Here is a 23,462-nt window from a genome sequence, read left to right as displayed (position 1 = left end):
CTTTTCCTGTTAAGTCTTTTTTGTGTTATGTCATTTAATCTATTTCTATTTCTTTTGATTGTGCCAAGCTAAGTTTTATTTTCCGGGGCAAGGGCCTTTGGGAATGGCAGCCTAATGCACCTTGTCTAGCCCAGGCCCGAAGGGAAGGTAGACTGTGAGGGGATTAACTTTTCAGGAAGCGGTAGACTTAACGGAAAAGGTCCTCGAAGACTTGGGACAAACAGAGGCACCAAGATAGTTCCAAAGTGGCCATTCTGAGCGTCTATATTGTTAAGTTTGACGTGATTGTGGTCTTAAAAACAACAGTATACTAAAAATCATTCCATTCTTCTGGGATCGAGAGGGGCGAGCTGCCTCAATCAGGCTGGGTCACTGATGGAACAAGCCCGTCATTGTGTATGTATGTAAATGGTGCAAATGGTATGGATGTGAAATGTGATGTGTTTTACTTTTATATTCCATTCTTTTTCTCCCTTCTATTCCTATTCAAGAGTAAAACACGCTGCTTCATAAAGAGATCAGTGGGACGGATTTTTGTTTGTTTTACTGCTTTTGAGACTTACGGACAAATGAAAATGAAAATGAGAATGTACCACTGCATTCCAAGTTATGCTTTTTTTTCACTTTGTGTGGTTAAAGGTCTGCTCTTCCTGACTTTAATTAATCAAAGTAGATACGATTGAAATGGTTGTGGTTTTTGAAACACACGATGTTTTACTGAGTGCTTTCATTTTTAATAAATAAATAAATAAACAAGAACATAAACAAGAACACTGTCTTACTTTCTCCCTTACTTCTGTACCATTAAGCTTAATGTTTTAAACACCACTAAGTTAAACAGAGACATAAGGAGACCAAGAGAAAACGTCCCATCACTTATGAATACAATTTTAACGAGAGAGAGAGAGAGAGAGAGAGATATCACAAATCATCATGATACGACCCGACAATTGGGCTCCACTTGAACGCTGAAATTTGAATCAGACCTTGTTTTTTATTTTGTCGTTTCGCATGCGACGAGTCATCTCCTGATTAGGGGGGATTAGTGCAATCTCCAATCACTCTTCCTGATTAGTATGATCTGAGGTGATTGACGTCGGTGGTTTTCTCATTTCAGGCCTTCGTTTCCCCATCTCGGTTCCCATCGCAGACGTGGGTCAATTTCGCATAATAATGTCTGGAATATTTATCCCCTTTCGCCTACTGTAACCTTGGTTATTTAATTGTTATTGGGCTTATTTGAAAATATAATTCTCTTATTTATTTTCCATTAGACCAAAGTAATATGAGAGGAAGTGCGTCTTATACCGAACGAATTGACTTTTCCAATCTAGTTACTTGAATTTGAAATGAGATTACGAGAACATTTTTCAGGAAGAGATGATGTGATCTTTAATATGAAATCAACTGCGCGACGATTATCTGTGTGATTTTATTGATTAAAATTGATTTAGTCGTTGCAGCAATTTCTGAAGCCACTGAACCGAAATGGAGCGCGAAGGAACTAAAGATATAAAAGTTATTTTGATTTCCAGTGAGAGCATAATGAACGACAAATGAGTCTTGCACCTGAGAATGAAATTTCAGAAGTGGAATTGCATATCGTTGCATGCGTGAAGGTGAAATGCGTTATTTTGCTGAACCTATGCAATGTATCTAAATGCATTCTGTCCACTTGAGAAAACGTGTGTTCATTTGTGTTGTTAACTGGACGGCTACAACGTTAATAGTGCGGAGAGGATTTGTGTTAAAAATCGTTTTGTTATTGAATGTTCAATAGTCTAGTCCTAAACGTTGCTTATGGATTCGATGCTGTAATAAATATTGGTAACATATTAATATAAGTTTTAAACCTTGACTTGACTCATTCTGAAAATGACTATAAAGTTTAGATAGATTTTTACTTCATATATGAAGCTTGTATTTACGACGCATTTCTTAGTAATAGAAGGCACCCCATTCATAAAGAAATCTGCTGACATTCTTCATACACTTCCTTTCAAGTGGTGTAGTCAATGACTATGTGTATGTGGCGGTACTTAGTGTTAACTTTTACTCAAAGCTTTCTTTTTCTCAACACTTAGAAATGCTTCCTCTATTGAAGGTAATAACAGCAGTGGCGCATGATTCAGATCTTTTGTTCTTCCATCGTTGGAATGCATTTCTCTTGTTGGAATGTCAGGAGCATCCTGGGTCCTGTACATTCTGCAGCAGATTGCTCCGAGTGGCGGTTTACCTTTTCTTGATCAGTTTAATTCTGGTTTAGCCCATAATCCCCCGTAGGGGGTTAGTGTCGTCAGTGCACCTCATGTTGTACACTGTGGGCCTTACTTAAGGTTCTTTGTAGCGTGCCTTCGGCCCCTAGCTGCAGCCCCTTTTGTTCTTTTTACTGTACCTCCTTTCATGTTCTGTTTCTTCATACTTTCCACCCTCTCCTACCAGTTGATTCATAGTGCAACTGCGAGATTTTCCTCCTGTTACACCTTTCAAACCTTTTACTGTCAATTTCCATCTCAGTGCTGAATGATCTTATAGGTCCCAGCGCTTGGCCTTTGGCCTAAATTCTGTATTCAGTCCTAGACCATAATCGATGGGCTTCCTGCTTGGTCATCCTCCACAAAATTTATTTCAGCAATGGAATTCCATTGACAGCCTTATTTCCCAGTTCTCTTCGGTCAGTCCGTGTCAGAAGCTTTTCAGGTGCTACAATATCCCACTACCCTGCTCCGCTGACCTGTCATTTCCTTCACGGCAGAGCTGTGGAACAATCTGCCTGGAACCGTCACGGAATTTGGCGCTCAGTGCTTTAGGAAAGCTTCTCTGCTACTTAAAATAGCCTACGCGGGTGTCACTTTTGAAGTATATTGGTAAATGTTTTTGGTTATTATTTACTTTAGCTGTCTGTCAATATCTCTATTGAGTCGCGTATTTTGATGATTCCATACTTGAGTAATAATAATAATAATAATGAAACTGTAAATATAGAAATCTCTCGTTATAGTTTAGTCGATTTATATAGTACTGCACATTCAGCTGATATCACTTTCATACAAAGCATGCATTATGTTTAATAAAAATTCCGGCAGATTTATTGCCGTTCTTCAAGATAGAAAATAAGATCTTTACAGGATACCATATTGCCTTTCTCTTCCTAAATCTTACTACTGAAATAACAGATTCATTCTTAAACGTGAATGTTTTTCCTTTGGCGGATTTTTCCCTTCTCATGAATCGCCCAAATGTAATTATTAGTTTTATAATCGCGCATGCGCAATGCATTTCACTTTCGCGTCAAAAATGCGTATCACTTTCTCAAGGGAAAATACCGTAGTATTATACAGATTAAACTGTAAAGTGTCGAATTTTATACCAGAAGAATGTGTGTGTGTATGTGTGTGTAAGAGAGAAATACACTTAAACGAAGATTAACTACTGCTACCTCTTACTGTGGACGAAAAATATTACTGTTAAATGTGTCATTGAAAATGACATAAATCTGTTACTTTTTCTTTCACATAGAAATTCAGGGATGATGATAAACTGCCTTTTTTAGATGACAGTTGCTTGATTTTTATTCATCCTGCTTCCCCCAACCTGGTCCATTAACTGACTGTCAGTCAGAGTTCCTCATTGGAATTTATTTCTGGTGATAGAAATTCATTTCTCGTTATAATGTGGTTCGGATTCCCAGTCCCCTAGGTAACCAATTGGTTTTTAGCCACGTAAAATAATCAGCTCGGAGAGCTGTTAATCCGCTCAGTGGTCTGGTTAAACTAAGGTATACTTAACTTAACTGACTGTCAGTTTTAGCAGCACGATTACAAAGATATAAATTATTGCTTAATATCAGTTATTTTGAATACAGCTTCATTTTGTCTTGGATTTTTTTTATTACAGCCTAACGAAACTGCAAATAGAGTTTCTACAATCAGCAGTTCTTCCAACATATATTCTTTTCACTAATGATGACACCCCTGTGAGCACATATTTTCCACCCAACAGCACTGGTTATTTGTAGTGACTGCAAGAAATTTCCTATGTCAAGAAAATACATGACCTCCATCATATTTTCAGGCCGAATGGTATTAATATAAACTGGAGTTATTTAATTTGCGTGATGTATGTGTCTCAAATTTGAATTATTAAAGGTTTAAACATTAAAAAAGAGTGGAGGTAGGAAGATGGTTTTCATGGTGTCAGAGCTTCAGATATTCACTAATGTCCATAAAATTTTAATCCAGTGTCATCCGATTCTGTGAACCAGCTTTTGAGAGATATATATATATATATATATATATATATATATATATATATATATATATATATATATATATATATATATATATATATATATATAAAGATATATATATGATGCAACAAAGGAAAGAAATTAAGATTGTAAGAGAACCTGAATCTGTGTCTGACAGTTTTTTTTAAATATGGATGGGTGGTTGTGCTAAGTGATATGGATGCATAGGTAGGTGGCAGAGATGGTTTTCTAAGTAAGCATGGATTTCATGGAGTAAAAAGAATGGAAAATCTTGTAGAAATGTGTTTGGAAAGAGGCTATGTTGTTGAAAATGTATCGTTTTGAAAAAGAATATTCTTAAGAATATATTTTGGTATGAGAAAATGATAAGGGAAAGAGTTTGGCTGTGATAAAAGAGAGTAAATGAAAGAGAAAATTGATTGATGTAGTGATGTGGTTCTAAATGTAATGAAGATAAGTGCGTATGGATAAGACACAAGTGAGAAGAGCATAAAAGGAGAAAATTGATGAACTGTGGGTGATGGTTAAAGCCAAGGAAGAGGAAGAAATAGATGAGGGGTATGTAAAAGTTTGAGAGAGTGTCGTAGAGACAGCAAGGAGTGTTTGTGGATATGGAAGGGTAGGAAGAAGGAATAAAGATAGTTGGTGGTGGGATAATTATACAAAAAATGTAGTGAAGGAAAAGAGATTATTTTAAGTGCAGTTGCATGACAAAAGAAAAGATCCTGTGGAGGCTTAGAAGAGGATGGATAGGGAAGTCAAGGAGAAAGGGAAAGGGATAAAGAAGGCAAATAATAAATATAGAAGGGAAAAGATGAACAAGAATTTGATGGAGAACTAAGGATTGGCTGTCCTACAGGGTACCGAGAGAAATGGTAATGAGCAAATGGATCTCAAAATGACATGAAAATAATGATACTGTGGGAAGGGAGTGTAATCCTGGTTTGATGGAGTATTGAATGTGGAGGATAGGAGAGAGGCAGAACCGATTGTTTAAGGAGTGGAGAGAGTTATTAAGGATGCTTGTAGAAGTGACAGTTGAAGATATAAGGAGTGCAATTAAGAAGTCGAAAAACAAAACATGAGGAATTGATTGGATTACAAGAGAGATGGTGTGGAGATAATGTGGTTAAGTGGCTGCTCAGTTTTGGTTACAGGAATAATTGCTCCACTGTAACAAGGCAAAGGTAATGAAGACGACTGTAAAAATTATATTGTCATAACGTTAATTAGCTTATCAGGGAAGGTTTATGGTAGGATTTTGATGGAGAAAGTGCAACAGATGATAGAAAGAACGATAGGAGAAGAACAGTGTGGGTCTTAATAGGGAAGAGGGTGCGGGGATCAAGTTTTTGCTATGAAACAGTGTGTGAGAAGTTTGAATGTGAAGGGAACGCAGAATGTGGTATCCTTTGAACTAGGAAAAGCACAGATGAAAATGTGACTCTGTTATGTTTTCATGTGTGCTTTAAATGTTTTTATATTCATTTCCATACCAAGTTAGACTGCGTGTGTGTGTGTGTGTATGTGTTTGTGTCTGTGTATGTGTATAATACACACATAGTGAAATGTCTTTTCGACTTGTACGGTAGCTCCAGAGGAAAACGGGAACAATCGCTGTCATTTCATAAGCTGTTTCACAATCATTCATAGAAGCTTATCAGCAGCATGTCGGCCCCTTTAGACACACCTGTCTCTCAGTCGAGAAACACACACACACACACACACAAAGAGTAAAACGAAGAGCAGGTAATATCTCCTCTGTTTTTATCGTAATAAGCTACTTTTACTCAGCTGTTTGCAACGATATTCTCATGTTATTTGTTAATGTTTTCATTAGCGAGAGAACGGAAACGATCCAGCAAAACAACTCTCAATTGGTGTTCTAAGAAAAAGAAAAGCTGTAGAACTGGTAAGATTCATAAGTGCGAAGGAGAATTACCTTTTGTCTAAAAACATATTTTAATTTTCCTGAGACTGTTCCGAATTATAATTTAAATACTGCAATTAATACGAAGGAGATATCATGTTATGCTCATTATATATCATTATTATCCTTATATGTAGTAAAAACGCAGATTAGTTTGACGACCTTTGAAAAAATGGATTATAAAAAAAATAGATACTTTTTATGCCAATTATTTCATAATACTACGTGACACTGAAATTACAGCCTCCTCTCAAACGATATTTGAATATTAACTTTCATTTCCAATTCAAACTAGGAAAACCATACGTCAAGGTTCTTATTTATAAAGAACTAAAATTTCATCTCGTGGAAATGTAACCGCAAATAAATGTTATTATCTTTCTGCATAATATCAAAGGCCTAGTGACGGAGTTTTAATGAATATATCAAAACTCAGGTTGAAGACGTGAGTATATTTACAACCACAATTTCTGAAGCTCTTTTCTCCTTGTCATTGTGGACCATAGACTGTCCCTCTGTCCTATGGCTGTGATATTTACGCATCATTCATCGTCGAGGTTTTATAAACTAATATAATGATAAGTTTATGAGACCCCCCCTTTGTAATAACTGAGAGCATAGGTGCGATTATTAGTTTACAATAATCGTCTTAATTGCATATTTCAAAGTTGAAAATCCGTCGAGTACTAAAATAAGGTTTTATTTCTTAATATGTTGTGATGTCGTCCCTGGACCATGATTCTCCTGAAGCGCATCATAATTCCTTCTGTAATCTGCTGGATATTCGATATTCCTCAATTTTTCATATGCTTGCTGTAAAGTCTGTCTCTCCTTGATGTGTCTGGCAAAGAGGTTTTTCATAGAAATGCTCCTTTTAAGCTGAATGAGGAAGTACGATGTTCTTTCTTCTTCTTTGTGACCATTGTAGATAATCCGTGATAATATTTCTTATTATTGTGAATCAAAGTTAAATTAACTCTTATTTCTGACAGGTCCTCCGGGTCTTCATCGTGTTGGGTTTGGCGTCACTGCAGTTCGAGGCGAACGCGCAGTTCCGCTTCCCGCAGCTGCCTTCCCCGCCCAGGATCATCTTCGGCGGGTTTAGGCCTTTCTTCCCACGTCCTCGGCCCAGGCCTCGACCCCCGCGGCCGCCCTTCCTCGTTCCGTCCAGCCAGTTCCTCCAGCAGCAACAACAACAGCAGGTACGTTTGACGGTGTCCTTCGGAGCACTCGTCAGTGTCATTCACCATGAGCAGGATTTCATAAGTTGATGCTTTTATTGACTGAATTCTTTATTTCAGAATTATATATATATATATATATATATATATATATATATATATATATATATATATATCATTTCAAGGAAATATAAACAATTTTGTTGTTATATATAACAATCTTGAGTCGAAGAGAAAGGTTGAATCCGAAAGTCCATATAAATTGTTTTATCCTCTCTTAGGCAAGCAATGACGCATCCATTTTGTTTTTGGGGGGCGTATATTAATCTTTTGGCTGAAAGCAAGGTAGGAATTGCTTGCTCATGCATTTTCCCCTTATTTCCTAAGATTTTAAAACATTTCAGGCAATGCAGTCTCCTTCACTTGCTGTGAAGAAACAATGTGTCAGCCATGACTTCACTGTATTTTTTTAGAATCCTCATAATTATTTTCAGAATGGGCTGTGATGACACTGCTTAGTGATGGTAAAAGTGAATGGATAAATCACCTTATTTTATGATTTTACCTTTCAAGTGTAGAATAGAAAGAAAGAAGGAAGTAAGAAGAAAGGAAAGTCCCAACTCTTCCTTCATTCAGTCTGAAATTTTGCCTTCGCTGAATTCCTAAATGGCAGCCGTGTCGAAGTGTCTAAAAACGAGTCCGTTGATTTACAAGGAGCAGATTGCAGAGAGAGGGTGAAAACGTGTATTCAGTGACGGGACCGGTATGGGAGTTTCATTTCTTAAACTAACAGAATTGCTGTCGCGCATTCCAGTGCAGGAAACATGCACAGACTTTCTTTCCAGGTTTGAATGACTTAGTTTCACGTCAAACCTGAACAACTATAGTTAGTGATTGTAGGATAACAAAGTAATTGTACTTAATGCATCGAGGTGTTTTTTATTAGAATATGACACAATACCGATTGTCAAAAGTCATAAATTTTTATCAACTTGTGTTTGGGCATTTATAACTTTAGTTAGTTGACTTAATACCAAACTATTGTTATAATCAGAGTCGTTAATAGAAGTGACTCAAACACACAAAAACAATTTATATTCAGGTGTTTGGGCATTTATAATCCTGTAACTATGTTATCGATAAGTCTCAAACACACAACACTCATCCTGTAACTCGATAAGCAAGTAATTCAGGAAGCGATAACACCAAAGGAGTTTTTAATGACAAAACATTTTGTCATGGCACAAAGGTGCAACATTTCATAGAAAGTTTATTCTTTTCGCCTCTTCATTGCATTCGAACAGTGACTCAGCACATTCTTGACACCTACAATACATGCCAGTAAAAAGGCCATCTTCATCGCCAAGTATAATTCAAGAACAATTATCTTCCGAGTGGAAATCACGTCAGGAAAGAAGACAGAAATTGAGCGATGGCCTCTTGCCCTGGGGTCTCAAAGGCCCAGGCCTGGGTTCAGCTTCGAGCGTTCTAAGTAATAAAATTAGTTGCCTCAGCGCACTTTGAAGTGTTTTCTCTCTTATTTGTTTACTTTTTCCCTCGATATAAATAGAATAAGCGCTCTTTTCCTCTCACTTTCTCCACATAAAAACGAAAAAGCGTTTGACCCACGTAGGCAGTCAGATTATCATACGCAATAATATTTTGAATGAATCTTTCAACACTTGTTTCTGAATCCATCAAGACTAGTTTCTCATAGTCATAATTATCTGCCTTGATTTCTAATATTTCTGAACGAATTCTAATCATGCCTAATTCGTAGCGTAGAGTAATACCTCACTTTCAAGTGTGCAGAAGAACACCCATTTACCTTAATGATATGATCACTTGGCTCTTCGTATATCTGTCATTTCTACGCCACTTCTATTTCTCAAGTTGTGGCTCAAGATAGAATTAGACTGTTAATGATTATGTTAAAAGAAAATGACTTGATTGTTAGTGTGAATAGCTACTGTTATATTTGATCCTTAAAAACAGTCATTAAAAAATTCTCTCTCTCTCTCTCTCTCTCTCTCTCTCTCTCTCTCTCTCTCTCTCCTCTTCTCCTTTGATTAAAATACTATCAGACTTTGATTAGTAAATTTCTAATTCTCTCTCTCTCTCTCTCTCTCTCTCTCTGCTAAAAGTTTGTTGACAGTGGCGACGTAAATGTCATAATTATCATGACTTTATGCAAGTTGTCAGTGTATAGCAATGGAAGGTATTCCAGCCCAATCTTCATTAAGATAAGAGAGACACGTACTCTTACGAAGAAGAATGAGAGGATTCTGAAAGTTGATGGGCATTTTGTTGCAGTCTGATGACCTGGTCCTAATGAGCGCCTTTTTTTTTTTTTACTGCGAATAATGAAGATTTCATAGATGCTTCCTTCGAAGAGAATCCCCAAAGAGCTATCTATAGAAGCTTCCTTGAATAGCTGTCCGTAGATGACTCTGTTAAAGCTTTTAACAGAGTCATTTGGTATAATGGGAAAAAAATTGCTATACTTCCCGTAACTACCTGTGAGAATTCTTTGATGTCTTGATTCTTGTATTTCTGTGATATGTTTATCTACCAAATCGTGACCTGCGTTAACATTAGGTATCTTATCCTCTCATTATTCCCTCGAAGAAAAGGCTGCAATTTTCAACCAGATTCCTACACAACGAAAGTTCCCACGGAGATTTTTTTTTTTTAAACCACCCCTTCAATGATGCAGGGCTACCGTAACGACATCAATTACAGCAACAAAGGAGGGCCCTTGGTAACCCATAATACCTGAAATGAACCATATAATCCTTTGATCACAGAGAGAGAGAGAGAGAGAGAGAGAGAGAGAGAGAGAGAGAGAGAGAGAGAGAGAGAGAGAGAGAGAGAAAGCAAAATAAAATTGACGAATCAGTGGATGACCTTCACGCTCCTTTGGGTGCGAGACTAATGCCCCCTCCCTCCCACCAGGGGAAGTTGAATAAACCTCCTTGCCCTCAACCCTAACCCCTCACCCTCTTTCCCCCCTCCCTCCCCCGCCATCAGAGCCGGGCACCAAATGCTAATGACACCCGCTGAGAAGAAGGAAACCGAAATGACCTTCCGACATTCGGAAGCTCGTATCGGTTGACCTTGCGAGTTGGAAGGTTGATCGATTGTTTCCTCGGCCTATTCGTGCGCATGCCTTCTCGTGAAGATATAGGTAGGTTGATATTTTATTTTACCTCTGGGAAAATGAAACGTCACGGATTGTATATAGTTATATGGTAGGAAATTCAAGGTTCGGAACGCGTATCGTAAACCGTGAGATTCGGTTATCTGACTGACGCAGCGTTAAAGATGAATAAATAATACATAAAATTGACCGTGATTGAAAGCGTCAGCTCAATTTTGTACTATATGTTGATATGCCATATATCAGCACACTCTCCTCACAGACATAAACGAGTTCAAGATAGCAGTCCTAGTAAAGTTTTCATGTATCACTAAATCTCTAAGTGCTGTCAGGTAGAAAAAAAAATGGAAAAAGAATGCTTTTCTGGAGTCACAAAAATCAGTAAACATATACTGAAGCATATTCAGGGTGATGGATGTTCAAGAAGAAGAAAAAAAAAAGTAGCCTTTTCCAACATCACGTATTTGTCAGACATGTGACATAGTCTCGAGGTCAGATTCGTGCTCCAGCAGCAGGCTTTGTAGTGTGACTTTTTTTTTTTATAACGAAAAGACGAAGATCATAAGAGGAATAATTCCAGTCTGTCTCATTCATTGTAAGAAATTAAAAAATAAAAATGCGGTGGAGGAATGCCATCGGGCTTCACAAGTGAAATCGTAAGTGGTTATAAATCTGGCTAATTTGGAATACATTATTCGTTTTTCCTCTCTGGTGTTCTTGATTTTTTCGTTTCCTCGCTGAATTTTGTCTAATTCAAAGCTTTTGTATAGGAATAAGATTATCTGCATTTTATCCTACTTCAAACTAATGGCGCTCTCCTGTTGGGTTGCCATAGACCTCAACTTAGGTCATCATGAACGCAAAAGGCGGCAGTCTACTTAACGCCGAAGTAAGAAAATCCCGTCTGCTAAAAAAGAACGAACATTTTAGAACCAGAGAAAGTACTGTATAAGTCAAGAGAGAATTTAATAACTTAGTATTAGAAAAGAGAAACAGTCACCAAACCAAACAATCAGGACGTTTCTGAACTCCACAAATGCAGTGAGAAATGCAGTGACAAATGTTGTGACTGGATGAGTCAAGGAGGTTCTCTAAGGTCACCTTCAGAGGTAGTATGTGCAGGACAGAAACAGAAATGGCTCCCTGTGGCAAACAAGAAGTAAATCTAGTGGAGAGGTGAACGCTGATTCATTCAGTGGAAGGCTTAATATGATTCAGTTCGGTTGAGGAATAAAGTTGGGGAAAGCACCACCCACATTGTTTAAATCAGTTATGGCAAATTGAAATCTGTGATCGCTACAGTACTAGACTGAAGCAATTTGAACTTCTAAAAAGTTGGTGAAGTAGATAGCGGTCTTCATATTCATCAACCAATAGAAAAAGTGGAAGGGAAAGTAGGACATATAAGCAGTTATAGCTTCTTCCAGGCATTCAAGTGGCGTAGATAATTACTAGCACTCTATGTAGTTTTGCTGTCAGAAAAATAGTTGGTGGGTGAAGTGGGAGCAATCCAAAATCATATGTGAACAGCAGTGGTTGGCTGAAAATCGAAGGTAGCAATGTATATATTAGAGAAAGGGAAATTCCACTTTAGAAAGAGAAAGGAGCAGATGGTATCCTCTCAACAACAGATATAAATGGAGAGTCAACTGGTGAAGAAAGTTAGATTGTTTAGGTAAGAGAACTTTGTACGATATTAAGGATAACAACAAAGCTTTCGCCAAAAGTCAGAGACAAGAAAGATCACCAATAATTCTTACCTTGCAGAGGTCTTATTGTTGGTCCAAAGCAAGAGATTTGACATATCTCAGAAAGTTAAGCAAAGCTCTGGATACTTTAGCAATAGATGTATTATGTATATATATGTATATATATATATATATATATATATATATATATATATATATATATATATATATATATATATATATATATATATATATATATATATATATATATATATATATATATATATATATACTTGCCTTCTTTATACAAAACAATGATTTAAGGCTATTTTCTGCTGCTATAATTGCTGTGTTATTAGAGTAACAGAAGGTATTTTAGCAAAACAAGAAGCTTATTACTTTGCGAAGCCTGTTTTAGAAGTGATTCTGCCCTTCCCTTCAAAATTATGCCTTTGGGTGGGCTCCTTGCATGTTTCATCGCTCTTGTGTTTATTTTGGGTTTTAAAAAAAGACTCGGAGAGTAATAGTCATGAAGAGATTTAGGTCATTTATGGCCCTTGCAACCACTGATAGCTGACACTAAAAAAAAAAAAAAAGCAAAGTTAATCAAAGTTAAATATCGGAATAAGAGATAATTCAAGTATTTCGTGAAACCCCCGTCCTTTTTTAACTTAAACGTAAGTAAAGTTGAACATACTAATTTCTTTGTAATGAAAAAAGGTCTGATTGTCGAATTTGAAGTTTGTTTGTGAGTGTTACGTGTAGATATAAATAGTTCCAATGTATAGTCTGTAGGATGTACGGGAAATAGTGTTCCAAATATTCTTATGCTGTTCCATTTGTTCATATCTCAGACATTATTGCGCTAGAGGCGTGTCTAGCTTACAGGTTCAACCTGTTTTATTCCACCACACAATTTTTTTTTATGTTCGTTATCTCTTCCCCTTGTAAAGCCATCTTTTTTCTAGGAACTTGAAAATCATATCCATCTTTAATAGTTGCAAAGTAAACAGATGTTTATAAATGTTCATCTCTAACGGCTTTAGATTAAATTGCTGTTAGTGAATTGTTGAAAATTAAAGGGATTCATAGGGAAAACTCACAGTATATCGGTATAGAACAGTGTCAAAAAATTTTCAGCGGAAAAATTGTTTGAAAAACACTTCTTAGGTAATTACAGGTAAGAAGGAGTACTGAATGTGCTTGCCCGATATTTCGTAGTAAATGTGATTTATTAATAAAAAATTCTAACCAAGATAAACTATGATACATAGCAGTGTTGTGCTGAACTCTGTATGCATTTATAGTCAGTGGATTCGCCTAAAATGACGCGCTTTTCAGGCGGTGTGACATAAATATATTTCGGTAAGTAATTAGGAATGCAAATGGCCGTTACAATTACATGGAAATTTATGATCTTCTTAAATTTTTGTCTCTCAAAAATATATTCTCTTAACGAACGTTCATGTTTTTTTTTATATTTCAGGATCGGAATGTAAATGGTTTGCAAAACATTTCCAGTACTACCAAAATAGGTTACAGGTACCGATAAAATGAACACAAAGAATTGACCAAAGATTTCAGAACAGCAAATATTTCCAATTTTCGTATGTTTAGCTTTAATTTATTGTATACAACTGCTTGAAAATTTGTCCTAAACTTAGCAGCTACAGTGTTTGGACTATTATTTGTTAGTGTCTGTTGTCAACACATTTGATCGAAATGAAACACTAAGAACAAAGTTTAGCAGAATGAGTTAACATGGTGGAGGGTGTTTTCTATATTTTTTAATCAGTGACAAATGAGAAATAAAAGAGAAATTACTCTTTATTCGCATACATAACTGCGTAATAAACTGATTAAGTTTGAAGAGGAAATGCCAGCTTATTCTGGAAGCATACATCACTGCCACTGAACGGAGGCACATTAATCTCCAGTTTATATATTTGATATAGTTCAGTGCTATTTACAGTTATGTCCATTCTCTTGATGACATTGCACTTCTGTTCTCTGTTCGTCGTCCACTGAAATGAGCAGACTTGATGTATAATATAGCATCGTGGTGTCATGAGTGTCATAAAATTGAAGAAGAAATCACGGCCATTACTATAAACGTATGTAACAGTTCTGTTAACATTATTTACAAAAAAAACTTCCATAAATCTGACGGTATAAGTTGGAATATGTGTCTTTACAATAGGCCCGACTTACGGGAGACAAGGCCAAAGCAGTCGTCAGGAAATTGACTTGTAAAACGTTCCTGAGATTTGGGATTTACTGAATGCAGAAAACTTTGAACAAGATTGTTTTTCATATAAATGACGTTTGAAAATTTCATAGGGTTCTTTTTATCCTGCTCAGAATAATGACTGACGACATGCGTTCAACCACATCCATCATATATATAGTTAAAAACAATGAACTCTAACGTGATCTGCAATTTCTAAACTAGCGATTAAATGTCCCATTTAATCGCTGGTTATCATTAGCAGTAAAACGCTGGGAACAACGGGAACCTTTTCAAATGAGTTAGCAGAGAATAATCGATTAGTGAAAGGGTGACTTAGCTCAGTTACAGAGCAAAGGTCCGAAAGATTACTTTCTTATATTCGGGTGGTTACTTGAGACATGATATCAGAAATATTTTATTTTATATCATTTGATGGTTGTGTTCAAGGTTATTATTGGCCTATAGGTGTTCACAATTTGATGCCCTGTGATTTTCTTATGTGTATATTATGTGTTCTGCATTTTCCAAATCAAATTTCTTAGGTACATTTGGCACTGACCCAATTTGTCTTCGAGCAGCGTATCAGGAGGTTTCATGTTTGGCGTCACGCCTTCACCAAAACGATATTTCCTTTTCATTTCACGTGAAAGGGAAGAGCGGTTATGCTTTCATTTTCAGCAGACGGAACCAGAGCCGTGATCCTCAAGGAATTTCTCCGTCGTTTCAGAATCGGTTCCCTCAGAGGCCGTTTTCAAGGCCCTTAACTTCACTGTTTGACTTTGGGCAGCCACCACGTCCTACGAGACCACAACGCCCACCACCTCCACCTTCACGCCGCCCTCCCCCTCCTCCCCTACCACCACTCCAGAGTAATAGTATCTCACCTCCCCTGGCATTTGGTCCAGTGAGTACAATAGGCTCCATTGTTAGAAGACCAAGTACAAAAGTCACATTAGCAAACTGGACAGGTACACGTTGGTCACACTGGCGGAGAGGAAAATTGGAAAGATGAGTGGTTGGACCCAGGGCTAGCTCTCGTTACAAGGCCAGGCCTAATTGTTTGTTTGCACCCATGTACGTCTGGTGTCTTTGTCTGAGGTGTAGATGTGCGTACATTTGAACTTAGATCCAAGTGCTGGAAGTGTGAAAGATAACTGGGAAATGTAGTATTATCTTGTGGTGGAACTGCTGAAATGAATCGGTACTTTCAGGAAGGCGGAGGAATATAAATGGCTTTTGATATAACAGGAAATTTTAAATGTTATGAATATTATGTTGCTGACTTTAGTCTTAGACTTTGTCCATGAAAGTCTGTTGGAAGAAATAGTTGGTGAAATATTGAAAGAGTAGACTGAACTTCGAAATGATAAGGTAGTGATTAGGAATGGTGAGAGAGAAATGTTTCTGAGCATGTTCTGAAAGTAAATGGAGACCGTAGTACTAAGATGAATGATAGTATTATGACTGATGTCAGTATGGAAAATAGAATTGTTAACTCGTTTAGGAGTCTTGGAGTAATGTCGCAGTGTTAGAATGGATGAACAAACAAATGGCATGACTAGGGAGCCTGTGATTTTGAGAATCAAGTAGGTTGTGGATGTCTGGCAAATAAAAAAGGAAAGTGGAAACATGAAACAAAAGGATAACAGAGTGGCTTAGACATACAGAGAGAATGGAAGAAGGAAGCTTAGTCAGCAAGTTTTCAAGATATTTTGTACGAGAGTGATTGGGAGATCCAAACACGTGGACTGATGGAATGGGAGAAATGTTAGAGAAGTAAGGATGACATACAATAATAAAGTGAGTAACAATGTCTTGTCAAAACTAAAGTAATGCTACTGTTTAAACATCAGAGTGCTTGCAGTGTCACTGAAGCAGTGAAAGTTTATGTGCATAAGGACTGCATACATTACTCAGCATTTATATTGTTAATGACACAGTGAATGATGTTCTCTCTCTCTCTCTCTCTCTCTCTCTCTCTCTCTCTCTCTCTCTCTCTCTCTCTCTCTCTCTCTCTCTCTCTCTCTGTTTGTTTATGTTTGAGGACGCATTGTGTTGAAAGAACACACATTCCACATGAAGACACATTGGCACACTTGCACGTATTTTAAAGTTTTCATAATTTTAACTGTTGAATAAGTTTGTATATACGTATGTATGTATGTAAATATCCGTGTACGTATGTATAGTGAGTATTAGGAGGGTAGTCTTATACATATTAGCTTTTAGCCTTACACGAGTATCAGTTTAACAGTCTGACTTTTAACCTACCTTACCTCCTTGGGAAACCGTCCTTCCAACAACATACCTTGTTAGTCAAATCCCTGAATCCCCCTTCAGTCCCTTTAAAAAAAAAAATCAAAGCTTGTGGATCTGATTGGTGCTTACTCTTCCATCATTACTATGTTTTAAAATCCTCTGTGTTGTGGGGTTCTGTTTTCAGATTTTTGAAATCTTTTCTTCCTGTGGCATTGGTGTCAGCCTGAATTCTGTTTCTGTGAAGCTGTTTCTGCTGCTATCACTGAAAGTTTCTTCCTGGTAGCTGAGGACATTTGCCCGCAACTCTGCAGTTTGGGTAGTAAACGGTTTTCTTCTGATTATTTCCCGCACTTGCGGCCTCTCTTTTAATTATAAGGCAATAAAGGTTGGGATTACTTGTCCTCCATTATCTGGAGTAAATTATTGCAACAATTTCCTATTGTCACTGCTTTAAATTTTTTTTAATATAAATGAACAAACAGACATTTTTGTAGATTCTTTATGGGTACATAAGTCACCTGGTGTTGATCCTCTCTTTAAATACATTTCAAATACATTTTCTTAAAATTTAAATATGCTTAAGCCAACTTCATAAAAAAAGTAAGAATAATAATATCCTTTCTAGTCATGTGAAAATGTCTGTCACACCAATCTTTGTATGTATTCCTTTAATAAACGATTAAAGATATACCATATATTCACTAGTACCGTTAATGAAGCACATCTTATAGTGTGAATGTGCATAAATAATGTGTACGCAGTTACTGGAATTTTTTACTCCAAAATAAAGAGACGTGAAGGCCTCACTCTCCACACGAGGATGTACTGCTGGGGACAGGTGAGGCACTGTTGCCTCGTATAACGGCGAGGGCTCTGGGATCGTATGACCAAGGGCTCTGAACTGCACGAGTAGATGAGTCTGTTTCATGTTTCCTTAACCTTTTATAAATTCCTCAGTGTTCATTTTATTGCCCTGATGATTCCTAAAACCCAACGTATTCCCTCCATAAACATACCTCATTCACCTGAAGTCTAGCACTCTCAGCCTGTGGCCTCCTTACAGGAGGTCCTCTGTCTGTGCTAGACAGTGGGCATCCTCTTTCATTATAAGCCTGACCAGTCTGGTTGGGGGCATGGCAGGATGGGTATTTATTACTGTGAAGATCAAAAGCTCTGGCTGGCTTCGTGACCCAAGAAATGATACGTGACTTGAAGAGGTAGCCAGAATTTTTTTAGCTGATTATTCTGTGCTGTGGGAAGTTACATGGGGGACCTTAAGAGTGTTTAGGTCTCGACATTTATTGGTTGAAATCAGATTGGTTGATTTTCTCTTTTTAATTGTTGAAATTTCAGATCTATTGAAGGTCCGCATTCACTGGTGGTTGGGGATCACAATATATTCTTATGCAACAAAAAATTAGCATCAGCAAAATTAATAATTATGTCAAATTACACCTGAATGACTAATTGCATTGTAAAATTGCTTTGTGAATTGGAAACAGGTACAGTGTCGAATACTGAAATATTTATCAAACGAAGGATCTTTGAAAGAAAATAATTCATTGCGTCTAACTTTGTATGACTGGATTATGTCTAATTGGTTATTGGAGACTTCTGTTTCGACGAATATATTCTATTACAACGAAGGTCTATAATCTCAACATTCAACTTGATGCCACTGCTCTCTATTGACGCTTGTTTTGACGAACTTTGAAAAGTAATCACGTAGTTTGTTCACATGATATTTTTCATAGGCATGCTTTTGCACCCAACCAGTAGTTAACCTCCATTCTGCACGTCCACCAATATCCGTGATCGTAAAATTAGTCTATTTTTAATTGGGGTTAACTTGCAAGTCAGCGGACACGTCATTCTTCAAGTGGTATAACTGACGTGACTCATCGAAACTCAAAACCTTAATTTGACGAATTATTAAATAGATTAGACTTGTTCTCAACCAAAAATTCTAACGCTAAGGCCAGAATTTATCATAAAGCTGTTATATTTCGACCAGCGATCTTGACTGCTTGTGAGACTAACCATCCGTATTCAGGCTCTTATGTTGCAGACGTTTTGAAAAAATTAAGGGAAATAATGGATCATTTACATCCTTTTTTTTATAAAAGAAATGTCTCAATTTTACTTCTTTTGCAGATCTGTGGTTGCACATACAAGACACCCTTCGACTCTGTCAACTTGTTAACTCTCGTTCTTTTTCTGGGACGTCATAATTATTTTGAACATATCGAAACTGTACCATACGACCTTCCTTCTAACATGACCCAGTTCACGCTCTAACCCGATGTTGTTAAACAACAAACAATCCTGCTTATCTTTTCTGATCTCAGTGGTCCTGATCTTACGGACTGCCCTCCATTTTCTGTTTTGTATAGTGACTGTATTTCGGGATGAGGGTGTGGGAATGGACACTAAACATTGGTATTAATTACCAAAACCTGTCCTAACTTAAGTCGACCACAGTAACCTTAACTAGTTCCAAAGTCCCAATACCTAAATGGCCCCTGCCATCAGAGTACTGCTGTGTCCCTTCTTTCTCCCAGCAGTTAGCCCATATATATATATATATATATATATATATATATATATATATATATATATATATATATATATATATATATATATATATATATATATATATATAATATATATATATATATATATATATTAATATATAAAACTATATATTATATAGAAAGATATATTTTAATGAAAACTGCTTTTCAGAAAGATATTTTCTGGACCTCCTGTCTCCTACTTGTACTAGACTTTCATCGTAGTTTGCAACGTTTTTAGGACATTCAGCAGTACCTTTCCTCATGTCATACCCAGTAGAATAGACCTGAGTATTGTTTGTTTTATTCTTAATCTGTTATTTGGTTGATGGCATGTCTACTTCATGTCCTAAGGGTTTCTTGGGGCTCTAGGCCTTTGGTACCATTCTTGTAATGTTTAGTAAAAATGTAGAAACCCTTGCCTGTGTCACTTTGACTGGGATTCCTTGTAGACCTCAGTAGTTCCCTGCACTGTTTTCATGGGGTGGATAAACAAATTAAAACTTATTCTTGATTTTCCGCTTTCCAAAACTGCTTCAGTAGTATTCATTGCTTGTTCCTCAGAAGGTAAAGTATTACTTAGTTTAATTGATAGTTATCTTTCAAGTTTTGGTTTAGCTGGGTCAGAAAGCTAAGTTGCAGCATAAGAAGTGGCCACTTCTGCTGAAAATTGGGTTATGTTCATTTCATGTTGTGAGCTCAGTTATTTTCTAATTGTCAATATGTTGTCAAAGTATGAATCCGCTTTTGGGAGCAAAAGATTGCTTAAATATTAAGAAATGATTTGAAAGCTGGCATTTTGGATCAGAGTGTCTGTTTTGCTTGGAAAAAACTCTGGTAAAATTGACTATAAATAAATAAATGAAATTTGAGTTACAGCAAAACCTTTTTATTTCAGCCTCCAGTGGCGCAGCAGTTCTCACCAGCAAGACCTGCTCTGTCAGCGCCACCATCACCCAGCTTCCAGCAGACGAATGACCTGTCATTCAGACCGCCACAGGTCATCACTTCGCAAAATCCCGTCATCAGCGTCGACGGATTTGGAGCTCCCCGACCCGATTCGATAGTTAGTATATCTCAGCTGCCTTCCCAGCAACAGTCGAGACCCCCTCCTCCTAGGCCATCGCCTCAACCATCTCCACAGCAGTTTACACTGTCCTCTTTCCCTCCACCTTTAATCGGGCCAAGTTCCAATAACATTATCGGCATGACGCCTCCGCCACCGCCTGCACCTACCGCCTCACCAACCCCGCGGCCTACCCTACCGCCGCTTCCACCACAGACCACTGTGGTAGTGACGGTAACGCAGCCGTCAACCATTGGGCCTCTCGTTCCGATTACAGCACGCCCCAGTCGGCCACTGTCGGCACCTTCCTCTAATGCCTTGGATGATTTACTTGTGAATCCTGTGCCTTCTCTAAATGCCGGCATTCTGCCACTGGCGAACGAGAAGCCATCAGAAACACAACTATTCCCTCCTTTTACTTGATCTGGATGCCATGTAGAATTAGACTATATTTTTAATGTCTCAACCAAATCACTGTAACAAGGGTTAGGAATAAAAAAGAAAAAGATACAATTATAAAAATCAGTACTTATAATACGACCAGAAGTGCTGACACGACAAATATCCGGAGGGTTTTAATATTCTGCTTTTGGTCACAATTTGATTAGGCTGTGATTGCGGAGAAATGGAGGTTTAAACATGGGTTAAAGTTATAGTTGTCCTATAAAAAGAAAAAGGTAGTTATTGCGCCAATAATCCTTTCCCAGGAACCGATATTCGTAAGGCAGACTGGCTGAAGCTTCCTCTTTTCATTTGCCACACGCACCCGAAGTTTATGTCTGCTGTGCATTTGGCACTTGATTATAGGCATCCTTCAGTATCGACTTTTTAACATATTTTAAAACCCCTATATCTGTTATAGTTAGCTTAAGTTGTGCTTATTTGTACCTAAACCCTATAGTCATTTAATTGTAAGTGCATTGATAAAGCTGCTGCATGAGTGATGTAAGGATCGGTGATCACTACTTGTTACAGTTCAGCATTTTGTTAGACCGATAAAATGGATCCGTCTGATAGACCAACTTTGGTCTGATAGGAAGCCCTCCAAAAATACACAGGGGACGTAAAGAGGTCTTGAAAACATTTAAAAATAACTTTCTAAAGAAGGCGTTGTTGTTGCTAAGACATTATAAATGTAACCAATAAAATAACTATATCCTACTATTCATGATAATAATGGTAATCCTTGCGGTAGTGATAATTGTAGTTGATATTTATTTCATTATTTTCCTACGACTGGAAAAATGCATTAACGTGATCTGTTTGGTTATAATTAACTACTGATTCTCAATTATTAAAAAGTGGAATTTAGTATTTAAAGATTTATCGAAGTTCCAGTAATAAAGTATTTGATGTCAAGTTGCTGCAAAAGATTTGGAGAGCGCCTGCTGTAATATATCTGGGTGTGCAGCTAGTATTGCTATAATCTTAATTATTGTTAATGTAATATTGAGAACTGAAGTAACAAATTGATAACTCACCCTAAACGAGGTTTTTGTTAACTTTAACAAACTGAAAGGTCACAGGGTTGCGGAGAGTAAAATTACAGGATAAATACATCAGTTGCATTTATCAAGCCTTGAACAGAAGATTATTCTTTGTGACATTTAAGGCAAAGATTACTTCTTCTCTCAGATATTGGTTAGAGAAAAAAAAAAAACTACGAGAAACAAACGTAGGGGTGTGGCAATGGAGGTGTTACCCATAAAGTTATTGGCTACACTGACAAAGCAAAATGCTAAATGCGCCCTTCTTCATGCATGAATAGGTCTAGCTCCGTTCCACAAAGAAACTACAGTCAACGGAACCTTGTCAACATCCAGAGTAACCAAGTGCTCCAGAAAGTTTTTCCTTGTGTCCCTGTGATATAAAAAAAGCTTTTCCTTTTTCCTAGTTTCCATTATGTCTAGCTCGATACGAACCTACGGAATACCGATTTAGAACCTTGACCAAAGGTCATTTAGAAAGTTCTTGAATATGTATATTATGACATAACTTGTATAAACTGTATATTTATTCTTTGTAAAGAAGATAATCGATATGCAATTGTATTTAAACATTGTCTTCAGTAAGGAAATCACCAAATCATTTCCTTCTTATGTATGATAGGACCTTCAGTCAGATTCTTTTGTTGCAGAATATAATCTTGTATTGTGCAAAAGTGGTATCATTCACCTAAATGCAACTTTTTACATGATGCTTTTTAGTTACATACCCTGACTCGAATGCCCCAGAGGTTTATAAACTGGGTGTGAAAATTTATATAATTTTGACCAACAGGCTATGCTATGAAGCCGCTGTGTACCCTTTTGTAGTTAAAATATGTTGTCTAGTCAGTGAAAGGACGAATTGCATGATTTTTATCGTGAACTCTAATGTTATTTGTAAAATTTTCAGGGAACTAAAAAATGTTTCTCATGAAAATAGTGACGAGTTCAAGACATTATGAACTTGAGGTCAATAAATATCAATCATTTCTGTAAAGATGCTTCCTTACTTATATACTAAGAAGTAGCAGAGCATTAGGGCTAACAGATGTATAACTGTCATACAGATGACTATGCCACCATATCCTCCACCTGAGATATTGTAGGTCTACTGAAGTCTATGCCGTATCTGAGCAATATCCTCACAATATCGCTGAAGTTTGTTTTATTATTTTAGTTACAAGAGTAAAATAGCATTGTGCACAACTTTTGATCATGATTAATGTAAATAAAAATAAATTTATAGTTTGCCACAAGCAGATCTAAACTTTTTCAGTTGACGACCAGAAAAATTTCGGTTCTAATTTCTGTCTATTGAAGGTTGCAACTTGCACCGAAGATTCAGTTTTCCCTTGGCCGAAAATGAGTGGAAAGTAATTTCTATTAACTATGAATGTGTCCGTAAATACAAAATATAGTTTTTCTTTACTGTGCATTCTAATTAACATGTCTTGTTAGAGTGAGACACCTTATGTTGAGGCGGGTGTGCATTATCTGATGTGACATGGCACAAATTAAGAGTTAGAGCATATATCAAATAATGACACAACTAATCTCCTTTGGTTTGATAATTTTTTCCCTGTTAAATTCATATGTCACGTTATTAATAAGACGTCAG

The 23,462-nt window shown here is 37.0% G+C and overlaps 1 protein-coding gene across 4 annotated transcripts in view; it reads left to right on the top strand.

Moving 5' to 3' along the window:
* LOC136828827 (uncharacterized) overlaps positions 1–22,518 on the top strand; it is a 185,672-nt gene extending 163,154 nt beyond the window's left edge. For 2 of the 4 annotated variants that reach the window (XM_067087081.1, XM_067087082.1), the window contains exons 2-4: positions 7,193–7,402; positions 15,187–15,363; positions 20,190–22,518. In XM_067087081.1, coding sequence (XP_066943182.1) covers positions 7,193–7,402; positions 15,187–15,363; positions 20,190–20,780 — 978 coding nt within the window. In that variant the 3' untranslated portion in view covers positions 20,781–22,518. The remainder of the gene's footprint in view (positions 1–7,192; positions 7,403–15,186; positions 15,364–20,189) is intronic. The other 2 variants (XM_067087083.1, XM_067087084.1) reach the window with 1 other exon arrangement.
* The last annotated feature ends 944 nt before the right edge of the window (positions 22,519–23,462 follow it).

This window comes from Macrobrachium rosenbergii, chromosome 43 (genome assembly GCF_040412425.1).
Source record: "Macrobrachium rosenbergii isolate ZJJX-2024 chromosome 43, ASM4041242v1, whole genome shotgun sequence".
NCBI lineage: Eukaryota > Metazoa > Arthropoda > Malacostraca > Decapoda > Palaemonidae > Macrobrachium > Macrobrachium rosenbergii.
The sequence above is the reverse complement of the archived record's forward strand: the minus strand, read 5'-3'. Positions and strand labels throughout refer to the sequence as shown.